This window comes from Nannobrachium achirus (assembly GCF_963921795.1).
Source record: "Nannobrachium achirus genome assembly, chromosome: 14".
Classification (NCBI taxonomy): domain Eukaryota; kingdom Metazoa; phylum Chordata; class Actinopteri; order Myctophiformes; family Myctophidae; genus Nannobrachium; species Nannobrachium achirus.
This window is the reverse complement of record NC_137821.1, coordinates 42,995,844-43,010,355: the sequence shown is the minus strand read 5'-3', so window position 1 is coordinate 43,010,355 and position 14,512 is coordinate 42,995,844. Positions and strand designations below refer to the sequence as shown.

General features: G+C 46.0%; 1 protein-coding gene across 2 annotated transcripts in view; it reads right to left on the bottom strand.

Moving 5' to 3' along the window:
- kirrel1a (kirre like nephrin family adhesion molecule 1a) overlaps positions 1-14,512 on the bottom strand; it is a gene marked incomplete at both ends in the record, with an annotated part of 74,424 nt that overhangs the window by 18,547 nt on the left and 41,365 nt on the right. For both annotated transcript variants that reach the window (XM_080741799.1, XM_080741800.1), the window contains 5 exons: positions 806-911; positions 4,674-4,824; positions 6,849-7,009; positions 8,189-8,338; positions 11,790-11,939. In XM_080741799.1, coding sequence (XP_080597925.1) covers positions 806-911; positions 4,674-4,824; positions 6,849-7,009; positions 8,189-8,338; positions 11,790-11,939 — 718 coding nt within the window. The remainder of the gene's footprint in view (positions 1-805; positions 912-4,673; positions 4,825-6,848; positions 7,010-8,188; positions 8,339-11,789; positions 11,940-14,512) is intronic.

Genomic DNA, 14,512 nt, shown 5'->3' with positions numbered 1-14,512 from the left:
CTTTAAATATAAATCCATGAATGTCTCTTTGTCTATCTGTATTATGTTGTTAAATTACAGTAAAATAACTACAAAACTTAACAAAATGGTCACTTTAACAAGGTATTGTGGCATGTTTAACATGCCAAGTTTAGCTGCACTTGAACAACCATTACAGGCTGCCATATCCAGCCCAAGAAACCCTAGAAACGGTGGGAAATAGAATGTACTTCTTAAGGTATGGCAACATGACTGGTGTCTTGCACGCGCGCGAAGGCGCGCGTGCAAGACACCAGTCATGTTGCCATACCTTAGCTTTTTCTGAACTGACGCCACTGTACTTGACCATAGTCCTTTTTCCTTTCTACACTAAATAGAGGGTATGCGCATGCGAATGGAAAATTGAGTGGCATATCGAGTGGCAAAGTGAGTTTAATGTAATTTAATGAAATCAGATATACAGTAGTAGGACTTTTCTGTCTGGATGTATGGGCCGTCATGGCCACTCAGTAGGCATTCCTGCATAACTTCCAGGTATGATGATGATGTCACACGCATACCCTCTATATCTAAATATCTACAAGCTCATCTACAAGCTATGAGCTTGTAGATTGGCCATTTTCGTCGAATGTTCAAGTATATATTGAGCAAACATTTAAATAAAATAAATACAGCTCTAAACCAAGTAAACCAATATTCAGAGCAGAACAGAAACAGAATTGCCACACCAACACACACCTTCACTAGCAGCCGTGGATGGTGTGGTTGTGGTATAATGCTAAGCAATCATTGTATACGTATGTACGGTATATGTGTGTCTACAGACCTGTATCCCATGATGGGGGGGTTGGCGCTGGCCTGGCAGGTGAAGGTCACCCTGTCCCCCTCCAGGACAGAGCGGGGCTCGATGGACAGGGTCACCGTGGGGGGGTCTGTGGGACAGGAGGAACAGCCGTGGGTCATGCAATTGTATGGCAGCTTTGTCAGAGTGGAAGTGATATGGACGTCATATCGGTACAACTTGTTTTGTGTGAATAAAACACTATTAGATAGTGCTGTTCGATTTTAGCCACTTTAACCATTATTTTAAATTTGGCTATTCAAAAATAGCAGATATATAAGCTCATAGCACATCACTTTGTGCCGGGCTATGAGCTCTATTATTTAGGAAAGATCATGAATGTTGGCGCAAATCTTTGAGTATATATATTTTCTTTTAAGCGAAAATGATAAACTCAAATCTTTGCTTCAGGGGGGTCCCTGGAACAAAATATTTTGAGATGGGGGTCGGCGGCCAAATACATATCATTTTGGAGGTCCTGGACATGAAAAGGTTTGAGCACCACTGACATAGCAACATAGCTTTTTTTTCTCAGAAAACTGTTAAATCGGGTAAAACACCACTTTCACTGTATACATCCTATACAGTGGACAGACAGTAATGACGGAATATCACATTGTGCAAATGTGTTTTATGGGAACTCCCCATTTAGTAAGGGAAACATAAGAAAATCTGCGAAGTAAATCGTTACCAAGAGATTTCTTCACCAATGTGTTTCTAAAGGTGTGTAATAATATGTACTAAAAGGTTGAAATTCAACTCCTGGGGGAAACCTCATAAAAAAAATGATTCGTGTTTGTGTCCCATTAATTTACTATACAGGAAAAAAATATAAAAAATAAATATGCTTTAAGTAGCATGTGAGGGGTCAAACTATGGGTTTTTCATGATGCTGAATCCATTGCAAGCATTTGTTTTGCAGGAAAAACATTCCATGGGCTACAAATGGCCCCTACAAAACGGTGAAAAGTGATGATTCATCACTAAACCATCGTGACTAATTGTAATGCATTGAAGTTAATGCCAAGTTAAACCCACTGCTACACTAGGGTTTGGTTAGCAACAGCAGATTTTTTCGTCAACATTGCGGATGAATATTGCTGCTAAAAGCTGGCAACAATGTTAACAAAAGCGATAATACACTTGAGGCCATGCTATATTGATTATGCTGTGCCATATAGCTACAGTCATTTAAGGTAGCTCCACTTTGCATTATGTAATCTAATCACAATATACCACCCAATACACATTCTCTTCTGCATTAGCGCTTAATTATAGGCTGAAATAGGAGCCGCATTCTGACAGTGTGGGGTGATACTGTCTGAAGGATAAATGAGATTACAAGGACACAATGAATATGATTACTCTGTAAGATATCAATTATACAAGAGTGTTAGATAAAGAGAATGCTACCAAAACGCATAACAAACTAGTAGTGTACAGGAACCACTAATGCTTTCAATTTGAGTTTTGTTTTGACCAGTGCCCCTGAAGGAGCTAAGGTCCTACACCTGGGATCTCCATCCGCTCCCATGTTAAATTTTGCAGCAAAATGCCCATATTTCTGTTTCCTGTTTTGCGCTATTTAGCGTTATCTTCCGGACGGTTTGAGCATTTAACTTGAGGCTTTTTTTTCGGCGACGCCAAAGCGTATTGAGTGTGTTCCTGTTCGAGATCGGACTGGGTCTTACTTGAGAAAAGTTTTCACAACGACTTAACGACTGGCATTGAGAGCTAATGTAAAATATTATTGGCATTGTCTTCTAGGGATGGCTTTCCCAAGTGCAAATGTGTGCCAAGAACAATCTTTGTTTCATATTAAGCCAATGATGGTCCCTTCGTTTAGAACTCAATACTTCCATACATTTCAAGTACTCACTATAACTGCCAACTATTCATACAAAACAATGCATCCCTACCTCTAACTACAGGCATCAAGGGTATTAAGGTTGTATTCTAATCTCCAACAAAAGAAAAGCTGAAAATAATTCTCATTGTGATATTATCCATCGCTTTTATCTTTAGACAATAACTTAACTCATCTGGTGCCGATCCCGAACTAGTTCGGCTTTATTTCAATCCAATACAATCTTTTTTTTATTAATTCACTTACCCCGAGCTGCTTGTAGAGTCGTGGGTGGTCCTGGCTCGCTAGCCGCTAGCCAGCTAGCCGTTCTACTCTGTCCGACGATATATTCCATTAAAAATGGTTTAAAATACATTTTTGAGCTCCCCAATGTTCACCCGATGTTCGGCGCCGCTTCCGATGAGTACACGAGTGTGCCGATCCCGAAGTAGTTCGGCTTTATTTAATTAAATGAATAAAATGATAAGAGGCCTTCTGAAGCCTGGCTTGATTTCTGTAGCTACTAGCCGAAAGCTAACAACGTCCTGGCCGGCCGTAATTTGCGAACGCAATCGCCAATCTCCGCCTAATCCAATGAAAGACAGCATCTTTAAAGGCTTATATCTCTTTTTTGTGTTTTAGGGAAGCGGCACGAGGTTTATTTACGGCGAAATCGCCCAAAAATGATCTTTTAGATGACAAAATGGGAATAGCCATTCTGTTAGCATCTTCATCCGGGACATTTCCATGCCGTGCATGAACGTGAGCACGTCAGGTCCTGGAAGCTGAAGTCCTGGAAGCTAAAGCGCTCGCCTATGAGAGATGCGCTGGCATTCTTTGGCCCCTAGAGGGCGCTGGCACTCAAAGAGTTAAACCTAATATGTCAACGTTTCAGTATCATGGGTTTGTATGTGTTTTAGTACAGGTGGCTCAATAGCATCTAAAAAATCAAACCTCGGTTCGAAGTGAAGCGGTGAACTTTTATTCTATGTGTTCTAGAGCTATGAACTCTGTGATCTATATGTTACAGTATGTTTGGGTAACTCAGACCGGTAAGAGTAAGAGCGCTTGTTTTGTCGTTCACCACACACTAATCACCACCAGATGGCGACGCAGCCATTCAATAGTGAAGGCGCTGACGTCACTCGTTTGCGACTCTCTTTCTTTATTTACTAGCCTAGCCTAGCCTAGCCTAGCCTAGCCTAGCTTAGCCATTAGCTCCATTGTAGTCACTTGGACAGGGCGTTTATCGTGGGCTCATTTATGCCCAGGCCTTACGGATTGCATTCACCACGGCTTCGTAACTCGCGCGGCGCTCCGCCGGCCGCGCGGCCCTGGCCCGCTCTTCGCGGCCACTCGCGCCTGCGGCGCTCGGGGGCGAAGAGCAGGACCAAGGTCCGCTGGCCTTCGCGCCGCTTGCAATGTCGTGGACAATCGAGCGGCTCCGCCTGGAGGACGGTGTTGTGGCGACCGCTTGCTCCGCCCCGTGCGGCACCACGAGTGCTCCGTTTCTCGACCGTCCTGTTTCTCTAACAAACCGTGACATATACATTCTTCCAATTCTGAATGAATGAATGATTTTATCTCGAGGGCCGAATTGTCATGTGAAGCTTGACCAATCTTCAAAGTATGGTCTCATTGGACATTTTTAATCATCCAATCATCAGACCGGGACGGACATTACACACATATTCTGGACGTACGGGACAGATAAAACCTGTTCATTCTGGACTGGAATGACCATATATGGACATGAACGGGACACACATGGGACACACACGGGACACACATGTACAGGACAGATAAAACCTGTTCATTCTGGACTGAAATGACCATATATGGACATGAACGGGACACACAAAGCCACTCCTTGGAAGCGGCTTTCACTGCTTCAAAAATGTCATTAATAAAAAATACTGGGTCCCGGGCAAAAACATGTATAATCTCTCTGTTGGGTCTCAACCTGACAAGTTTGGGAACCACCAGTGTTCTAAGAGTCTCTCTTACGGTGGACGTTGAGGGTGACGGTGGTGATCTTCCCGCTGGGCGCGGCCAGGTTGGTGGCCACACAGCTGTAGTTCCTCCCCGTGTCCGTGTCCACCGGCAGGATGGGCAGGTAGCTGCGCGTGGTCACCCTCTTCCTGTCCGGGAGCACCTCCTGAGGAGGACAGGGGAACAGGGAGAAGAAGACCAATGAGAATGAGGTAAACATGGCCGGGGGAGAGTGTGTCCCTTCCAGAGGTCAGTCTCTCCAGTACATTGAACCCTGTCTGCTTCCTTACTGTAAATACTCAAGTTCACCTAAAAAATTACTTTGTTTCTATCTATTACACACTCCATGAAGGCTTGAATTGATGTTGATTTTTTCCTTAGCCAATAGCTTGATGACCGGTGGAGTCGTCTCCTCAAAGAGTCTCCTATTGACCGATGAAACACTCATCAAATTATTGGATCAGAAATGCAACAAAAACTAAAAAATCTCTATGAATTCAAGGCTTAAAAGGGGTGTGTAATTGATAGGAAATGATTATATTTTTGTCCTTTAATCATGTGATCCCTAGCATTCTAATTCTGTCCATAAATAAGTATATATGTTGTAGAGGTATCAGCTGAGAATGTGGGAGTCTATCCCTGCTACAATGCGCTAGATAGAAAGCTGAGGTGCATGGAGTTGAGGTGGAGTGCTGAGTTGAGGTGGAGTGCTTACTTGCCGCACCCAAGCCGCGCAACTCACACACTGAGTTGGAACCTATGACCTGGTGGTCCAAAGGCGAGAGCTCTACCGACTACCAACTTAGGTACCCAGATACAAAGTCTTAATTGTGTCATAATTGGCGAAACATTCACCGCAAACACAAGGGGGAAAAGGCAGCGAGCCAAGTATAGACCCCTGGGGGACGCGGGTCAATTAAGTAATAATAATGAATAATTTAGTTACCACTACTTTGGGGTCATTTTTTGCCACCGTACATTTGCATAATACATGAATTCCTCATGCATTTACCCATCCTGACTATTAGGAGAAGTGGGCGCTGTTAATGCATCGCCCAGGGAGCAGTTAGGGGTTATGAGTGTCTCGCCCAGGACACATCGACGCACAGACAGAGTGGACCAGGTGGTGAAACGGGGGGACCTTACGATTCTCAGGCGGCCTTTCTGCCCTTTCTGCTAAAGTGGTTAATAAAGATAAGATATAAAAAAGGACATGACAGTCTCAAGGAGCCTGGGGCAGATGGACCCTTAATCCAACTGACTTCGCTCTTATTTGTGATCTGATCATGGTTCTGTTCTGTGGCAGGACTGCTGGTAACCCATTAAGATTAGGGCTGTCACGATTATGACATTTTACATGACGATTACTTGTCACTCAAATAATAGCGGTTAACGATTTAATTGAGTTTTTGTCGTTCACAATTACATTTCTGTTTGGCTTGTAGGCTTTGAGGTTGCACATGGCAGATATGACACATACACCTAAATAAACAAAGACATGACCGACATATTTGATTATGACAAAATAAATGTGATTATGTCTAATAATTGCGATAGTATTCTATCCAGATACTTGATGGTCCTTCTGATTAGAGGGAAGGAATTGGTGGTCCACGCAGTAAAAATATGAAATGCCTGAGCACATCGCTGGCTGTGTGTGGATAACGGAGAGATGCATACGTTTCTGTGTTGAGTTTGTCGGGGGAGGCAGAAAGGAGGAAAGGGGATACGGGCCACAGATCACTGGCTGTTGGCAGAACACTGAGAATGGAGAGCGTCGTGCTTGTGCTTGTTTCAATGATGGAGAGTCAGTCAGTCACTTACTGACACTGATTATTATTGACCCCCAGGGGCCGGCGCACAAAAATAATATCCGTAGGAGTGACATGTGAATACTGCGTGGTGTGTGTTAGGGATGGGATAATAAGCGATATTATCGTATATCATGATAAAAAACACTCACGATAATCGTATCGTGGAGATTTAATTTATCGTGATATCGTCCTCCGTCATGCACTGGGATCAATTCACCTTTTATTTGCTGAGCTGCATATCTAGTACCACTTAATCCCTCTAGAATTGGTAAAAGGTACTTATAATATACATACTTGATACAGTCTTTTTTTCACTCTCTATCAAATGTCTTTGCCAAAAAATAGCGTGCGTGCGTGCGTGTGTGTGTGTGCTTACAGTGTTACTGAACCCCGCCCCCTCCACGGGCAGCCCATCCTTCAGCCACTCGATGGTGGAGGGGGGCTTGGCCCCTCGGGACACACAGCTCAGGTTGTAGGAGTCCCCCGCGTTCAGCAGAACCTCCGGACCCCCGCTGATCACCGGGTCGTCTGGGGGGACTGGAGAGGAGAGAGTAATACGGTACGTTTAGAAACACACACAAGCATGCACTTACGCTAGGGTATTCACCAAATATTCAAATATTCGAATATCAAAGTCACTATTCGACGTTGTTCACCGAAGTCGAATATTCACTTTTTTTTCTCTCTCTTTAAAAATATATATAGTTTATAAAGCTGGCTAGATAGGAAGTCATAAGAATGAGTTGTCAATGGCCCTGGTGGATGAATTTGTTAATGTTCTATACCAGGGGTTCTCAAACCTTTTTAGGCCGTGACCCCCCAAAACATTTTTTTTGAACTGGGGACCCCCACCCTGACAAGCACTTAGAATTGTAGGTATTACATTTAATGTGACTCGGTTCCGCAGATAAATATTGTGAAAATAGCCGATCTACATGCTCACAACGCCTCGCGTTGCGAGGCGTTGTGAGCATGTAGATCAGCTATTTTCACAATGTTCGCCTCTTGCTTACTTAATATTTGACAGTTTGGCCAGTCCTGTTGAATATTCAACTATTCGAATACTTTGAGGTCGAACAATTTGAATACTAAAAATCACTATTCGTGAATGCCCTAACGCACGCACGCAAGCACAAGCACCTGAAAAAGACACACGTGAGCAAACAGCATCTCCACTGCAAACACTCCAACAGGTTTTATTCTTGGAAGAAGAGGCGCGATCCGAGCACTCCAAAAAGTGAAAGAGGAGAGAGCAGCAGGCTTAAAATCAAGGTCCTTTTTTTCAGTTAAAATGAAAGGTTTCATTCTTGGCTGACAGAAACAGCATTGAAAACTGCATTGTTATAATTTTATTTATTTTCATTTATGTTTAATTCTATTATTTGATTACAGCTCACAAACACCTTGAAACCAATAAGAGTGAAATATTATCATTGGGCCATATTCAGTGACGGGGACAATATTAGGAAGAAGAGAACGGCAAGAACCGAGTTGTGTTTGGCCCAGGAAGGGCTTCAAGTAAGGGGAAAATATGGGCATACACACAATAATAATAATACAAGATCAAAGATATCACACACACACACACACACACACACACACACACACACACACACACACACACACACACACACACACACACACACACACACACACACACACACACACACACACACACACACACACACACACACACACACACACACACACACGTACTGAGCACGGTGAGCTTGGCCCTGCGGGACCGGAGGGCTGCGTCGGGGGCCTGGCACTCGTACAGTGAGTCATCGGACAGGTCAGCTGAGAGGATCTCCAGGTTGTACTGACCCAAGTCCTGGACCCGGAGCACCCGGTACCTGGGCCAGGCTGGAGGACACAGAGACACACAGCACATGGACACAAAGGGTTAACCCACGTCAGCCAGTGGTGGGAAAAGTACTAAATTATTTTAGTAGCAGTACTGCAGTGTAGAAATACTCTCTTAGAAGTAAAGCATCAACATAAAAGGTAGACACCTTCGCTGACTCTGGGGCATCTGTATCGTGGGCACCATAAGGCAATTAAGCATCTGCATGCGTCACAGAAGGGGACGGTCGTTCGGCCTACCTAGCGCGGGCTCGGTAGGCCAATCAGAGACAGGTGGGGGCGGGTCTTTTTGTAACCCAGGGTGAGTTCGGATATAGGAACTGAGGGCACTAGTGTGCCCATGGTCGTTTGTTCAAACGCACCCTGGATTCTGACCCGTAAAAGACACACTGTGATTGGCCAGTACTTTGAGTGGTAGTGTGCCTTCTTCACTTCCGCCCTCCCTTTTTTACAGGTATCTATCCAGGTTTTTATATCTATGGCTTACGCAAACACACAAGGCACACTCGAATCATCATCCCCCTTCCCTTTCTCTCAGGCCACAGCAGCACAGCACAGCACAGCTGGCCACATGCATGTGCTGCTGTGTGCATTCTCACCATTAGGTGGCGCCCATGCTCTCTTCCAACCAGCAGGGGGAAAAGAAAGAAAAAACGAATGCATTCTGACAGCAGCGTTTTTCGAGGACTCTGGGCGGCTGGCGTCCGACCGCGGCGCAGCAGCGTTTCACGCCAGCTGCCCAGACACTCATTCTAACGTGAAATCCCTCTCCGCTGTCGCCTCCATCCAGCCGTTATGAACTGGGCTCATTTTTTTTTATATATTTATTTTTTTCCGCCTGCTGTTACTGCTGCCTGCCTAACCTTGCATGTCCTTGTGCCTGCCTGCATGCATGTGTGTGTGTGTGTGTGTGTGTGTGTGTGTGTGTGTGTGTGTGTGTGTGTGTGTGTGTGTGTGTGTGTGTGTGTGCCTCTCTCTGTGTGTGTGTGTGTGTGTGTGTGTGTGTGTGTGTGTGTGTGTGTGTGTGTGTGTGTGTGTGTGTGTGTGTGTGTGTGTGTGTGTGTGCCTCTGTGCGTGTGTGTGTGTGTCTCTCTCTCTCTCTGTGTGTGCCTCTGTGTGTGTGTGTGTGTGCATGCGTGTGTGTGTGTGTGCCTTGTATGTATGTGCATTTGCATGTGAAATGTCGAAAGCCAGAAAGCGTATGAAAAGCCGAGAGAGGAGAGGGGAGGGAGAGAGAGAGGGACAGGGCCACACCACGCACACAAACACACATTTTTCAGTGTGTGTGCGCGTGCGTGCGTGCGTGCGTGCGTGCGTGCGTGTTTGTGTATGTGTGTGAAACACCCTGTGTTCATTCACATGTTTCTATTTAAAAGCTTTGGCTCGAAGCACTGGACCATTACAGTAACAATATGATTAAAAGAAGGGGGGCAGGAGAGAGAGAGAGAGTGCAAAACAGCAGGAAAAGGAAGGGGGAGAGAGAGAGAGAGAGAGAGAGGGAAGAGAGATGAGGTGAGGAATAAGTGAAAGAAAAAGAAAAGAGGAGAATTCAGAGACTCATGCAAGAAACCTGAATAAGTATGAGACGGAGAGAGAGAGAGAGGAAAGAGGGAGAGAACGAAGGAGGAAGGATGGTTTAGTCGAGAATGAGGCAGAGGCTGAGTGTACGACACATTCTGCTGAGAGAGAGAGAGAGAGAGAGAGAGAGAGAGAGAGAGAGAAATGGGGCAAGGGGACATGGGAGGCTACGTAGAAGAGGAGAGGAGAGTAGGAGGAGTGAAAATCATGAACCAAGGGGTGAAATAGCAGACAATTCCCTAATCATACAAAAACAATCGTATAATAAAAACCAGAGGCAAGCTAAGGGGAGAGAGAGAGATGCATTGGCCTCTATAGTACTGTACTGTTATATCGGCTATAGGCTGTGCTATTCTGGAGCGCTCCCCTGTAAACAGCAGCCAGTGATGGAGTAAAACCTCGCGTCACCAGTCTTTCCATTTCTTTCTTTATTTTGGGTTAAAACTGTTTTCGGTTTGATCTTTCCGGACAAAGTGTAGTCTGTCTATGACTACAAGATGACGTAGGTTGTGTCCGCTCCCAACCGGATCAGAAACTCGAAAATGGTACTGGATCCCACATCCCAGGCTTAGTGATGGAGTAGAAGTTGAAGTCAAAATTGTACTAGTTACAGCAATGGCACCGGCGCTCTCTATAGGGAAGCGCTCAGGAAAACCGTCTGTATAGTCCAAGGGTCATACAAGATGTCGGTATCCGAAAGTTGGCAAAGGTTACTATGCATTTTTGAAAAGCTCTATATCTGCACATTATATTTTGGTATGTCAACCCTTTCTGAGACACAGATAAATTGGTGTTATCAGCCGCTAGCGTTGGTGTCCCATTAACTTCACTATACAGGAAAAAAAATGCAAAAAAATTTATCTGCTTTAAGTGGCATATGAGAGGTCAAACTAGGGGTTTTTCATGATTCTAAATCCATTGCAAGTATTTGTTTTGCAGGAAAAACATTCCTTGGGCTAAAACAGCCCCCACAAAAGTGTGAAAAGTGATGACTCATCACTTTTCATCACTAAACCATAGTCTTGTGGGGCCGTTTTTAGCCAAAGGAATGTTTTTCGTGCGAAACAGATGCTTGCAATGGATTCAGAATAATGACAAAAAAAACTAGTTTGACCTCTCATGCTACTTAAAGCAGATTATTTTTTTGCATTTTTTTCCGGTATAATTAAGTTAATGGGACACCAACTCTAGCGGCTGATAACACCAATTTAGCTGTGTCTCAGAAAGGGTTATCATACCAAAATATAATGTACAGATATAGAGCTTTTCAAAAATGCATAGTAACCTTTGCCACCTTTCGGATACCGACATCTCGTATGGCCCATGGACTAATAAGCTAGCCTCGCAAGCCATCCCGAGCTACGTCATCACCAATGTGCTTCCTTTCTCGGTCTGGTGTCCCTCCCATCGAGCCTCTTTATTAGAACTTGGGTTTCAAGTTCCAATCAAAAGGCTGCATTTTGAGCGAACCCGCCTCACACCGCTCCTGATTGGTCGAGCGGCTGCTACAGCTCTCGCATTTTGTAAACAAACATGGCGGACCCCATGTCCGACGCAAGTTCACAAATCGCAAATAAAAGCTGCATTAAGCGAAGTTTTATCTGAAATCAACGGCATCTCATAACTTAAAAACGAACAACAGTTTGCACCTTTGGAATTTTTGTCTGGAAAAGACGTATTTGATGTTCTCCAGACGATGTTTTGATGCGCTGACTGGACCTGTCAGTCAAAGTGAGTAACTACGTCATCGCGTAATGCGTTGTCTATGGAGAACTCCCAGACTCTCCCCTAGGAGAGTCTGGCTGTTGCGAGGCTACTAATAGACTGGGGCTGAGCCGAGCCTGTCACTGCGGCTCTGTTATGGTCTCCTCACCCCGCAGGTCCTCGCCGATGCCCAGCGCCAGGCCGTCCTTGGTCCACTGCACGATGCCCGAGTAGTTGAAGACCACGCAGGACAGGATCACCCTCTGGCCCCGCACCACCGACTGGTCTGCCGGCTCCTGAGAGAACCGCGCCGTCCACGCTGGGGAGAGAAGGAGGAAGGAGGGAGAGAGCAGGGAATGTTATAGAGAGGTATAGGGGCTGACATTTCTAAAAGGGCCTTTTGGTGGAAATACCAAAAATAGCAGTCCTCCAAGCTCACAATGCGTCGCGCTCAGCGGCGTAGCCACGGGTGGGCCTGACTACTAGGCCTAGGCCCACCCATTTCGTTTTTGTGCCCACCCAAAAATACCGAAAACATTCGCGGAGCCGTGCGGCACGGCGATGCGCAGTGCGGAGATGCGAGGCTGTCTAGGAAGCAAAGAAAGACACCACAGTTTGATTTGATCATAGTTTAGTCAATTATAAAGTGATTTTTAAAATTAAAACATTTCCATATTGCTTGGGAAGTCCACTTCAATGACAAATGACTGTATTTATGTCCCTGTAAATATTTAAATGTTCGCTATTTTAAAATAGCCGATGTACAAGCTCACATCTGTGCCCATGCATTGTGCCAGGCCTAGCCAGTTGGTAAATCCTGGCTACACCGCTGGTCGCGCTGCGTTGTGAGCTTAGAGGTCGGCTATTTTCGGTGCTCGATACCACACTGAACTAAGCATTTATCAAGTGAACACTGTAGATGTGGCGTATGGCATGGATTACTACACAGAGAGGGTGATTCTTTCAACATAAGATGCTGCATTCAAGTTCAGGAGAGTTTGAACAAGGCAAATTCTCTTGAACGCTGCCTTCAGGTATGGCATGGAAAGAGGGCATTTGCATTTCTTCACCGTTCTTTCACCGTAGTAAGTAGCATTCATGGTCTGGAGAGAGGGCACTTTTTTACAGACGGATAAAAGCTTGGGGGAGCGACAGGGAGCGATAAGGAAAGAGGGAGAGACAGAGAGAGAAACAGAGGGGATTTGGGGAGGGGGGTTTGTTCAAAGGGGAGAGAGAGAGGGAGTGAGTCAGTCAGTCAGTCAGAGGGACGTGTAAGGACATTCTCACTCTCTCTCGAAAACACAAAGGCCTCGTTTTCACTTCGTGTGTACAGTAAGCAGGCCTACATTACGCTGCATGTAAGGCACGTTGAAATAGGGACAGAGAGAGAGAGAAACAGAGGGGATTTGGGGGGTTTTGTTCAAAGGAGAGAGAGAGGGAACCAGTCAGTCAGAGGGACTGTGTGAGGACATTCTCGCTCTCTGGCGAAAACACAAAGGCATCGTTTTCTCGCTTCGCGCGGAGCGTACAGTATTTACGCCGCACGGGAGGCGCGTTAAAATAGCTCGCCGCGAGCAGCAGCAGCAGCGGCGGCGGCGGATATGTAGAATATTATCGTGGAGAGAGAGCTAGCTGCTGCTGCTGCGGCGGTGGTGGCGGCTTGTGGCAGCTAATTGATTAAAAACTGCATTCCCACCCCCCCAAACCCCCCTCACCACCCCCACCCCCCCTCCCTCGACTGCGTGCCGGAATGCAATCTTTGATCATACGATAGCTTATCTCCGCTCGCCGAACGAACGCCGCCAGAGGAACCAACGAGGAGTGTGTGTGTGTGTGTGTGTGTGTGTGTGTGTGTGTGTGTGTGTGTGTGTGTGTGTGTGTGTCGAGAAAGAGATAGAGGGTGGTGTCAAAGAGAGGAAAACAGAAAGAGGGAGAGAGACAGAGAGAGAGAGAGAGAGAGAGAGGGGAGGAGGGCGTTAAAAGCTGACTCAGGAGGGAACAGCTAGGGAGGAGGAGAAGATCAGACGGGCAACTTCACCCAAAGGGTCTCTTCTTCACCCCCCATCTCTCCCCCCCCCCCCCACCGCTCATGACTTCTATTTTTTGCACTCCCCTCACTCTCCTCTCCTCACCCCCTTCATCCCCCCCCCCCCCCCCCACAGTATGAGTCATCGCCCAGGCTTCCACTCCCCGAACCAGAAACTAGTACAGTACAGTGGCTGTCATTGTCTAGCACTCTTTTTCTCTCCCCCTTTCTCTCTCTCTCTCTCTCTCATCCCCCCCTCCCTCCCCTCTGTCTCTCTCTCTCTAACAATCTAAGTTATACTTCATCGTATGACTTCACCGAATTACTTGGGTTTTTGACTGGGGAAAAAAAAACGCTCGCCCATTGAAAACGCTTTTCGTCGTAAATGAGCCCTTATCGAACCCCCATGCCGCTCCTCGGCCGCCACACACACACACGCACATGCACACACGCGCGCGCGCACACGCACACGCACACGCACACACGTTAATTCAACTCAATTTAAAGGGCTTTATTGGCATGAAGCAAAAAGTGGAGCAATACAATCGCAAAACAAAATAACGTAGGCCTATGTGAAATTGAAAGGAAAATAAACGATGTGCTCTCAGAGCTGTTACATTGCCAACTGAGGCTAATCTAACGCACACACATGCGTGCGCACACACACACGCACGCACGCACGCACGCGCGCACGCACGCACGCACGCAAACACACACACAAAATGCTGCCCCTCTCCCATAGAAACCCGTTCATCATAACATTGGTCTGGCCCAGCATCTCACCGTCCAATAACAAGGGAGGAATAACAGAGGGAAAAAAACATTTATTGTTCCGACGCACGTGCGACGGTGACAAGTTGTAATTA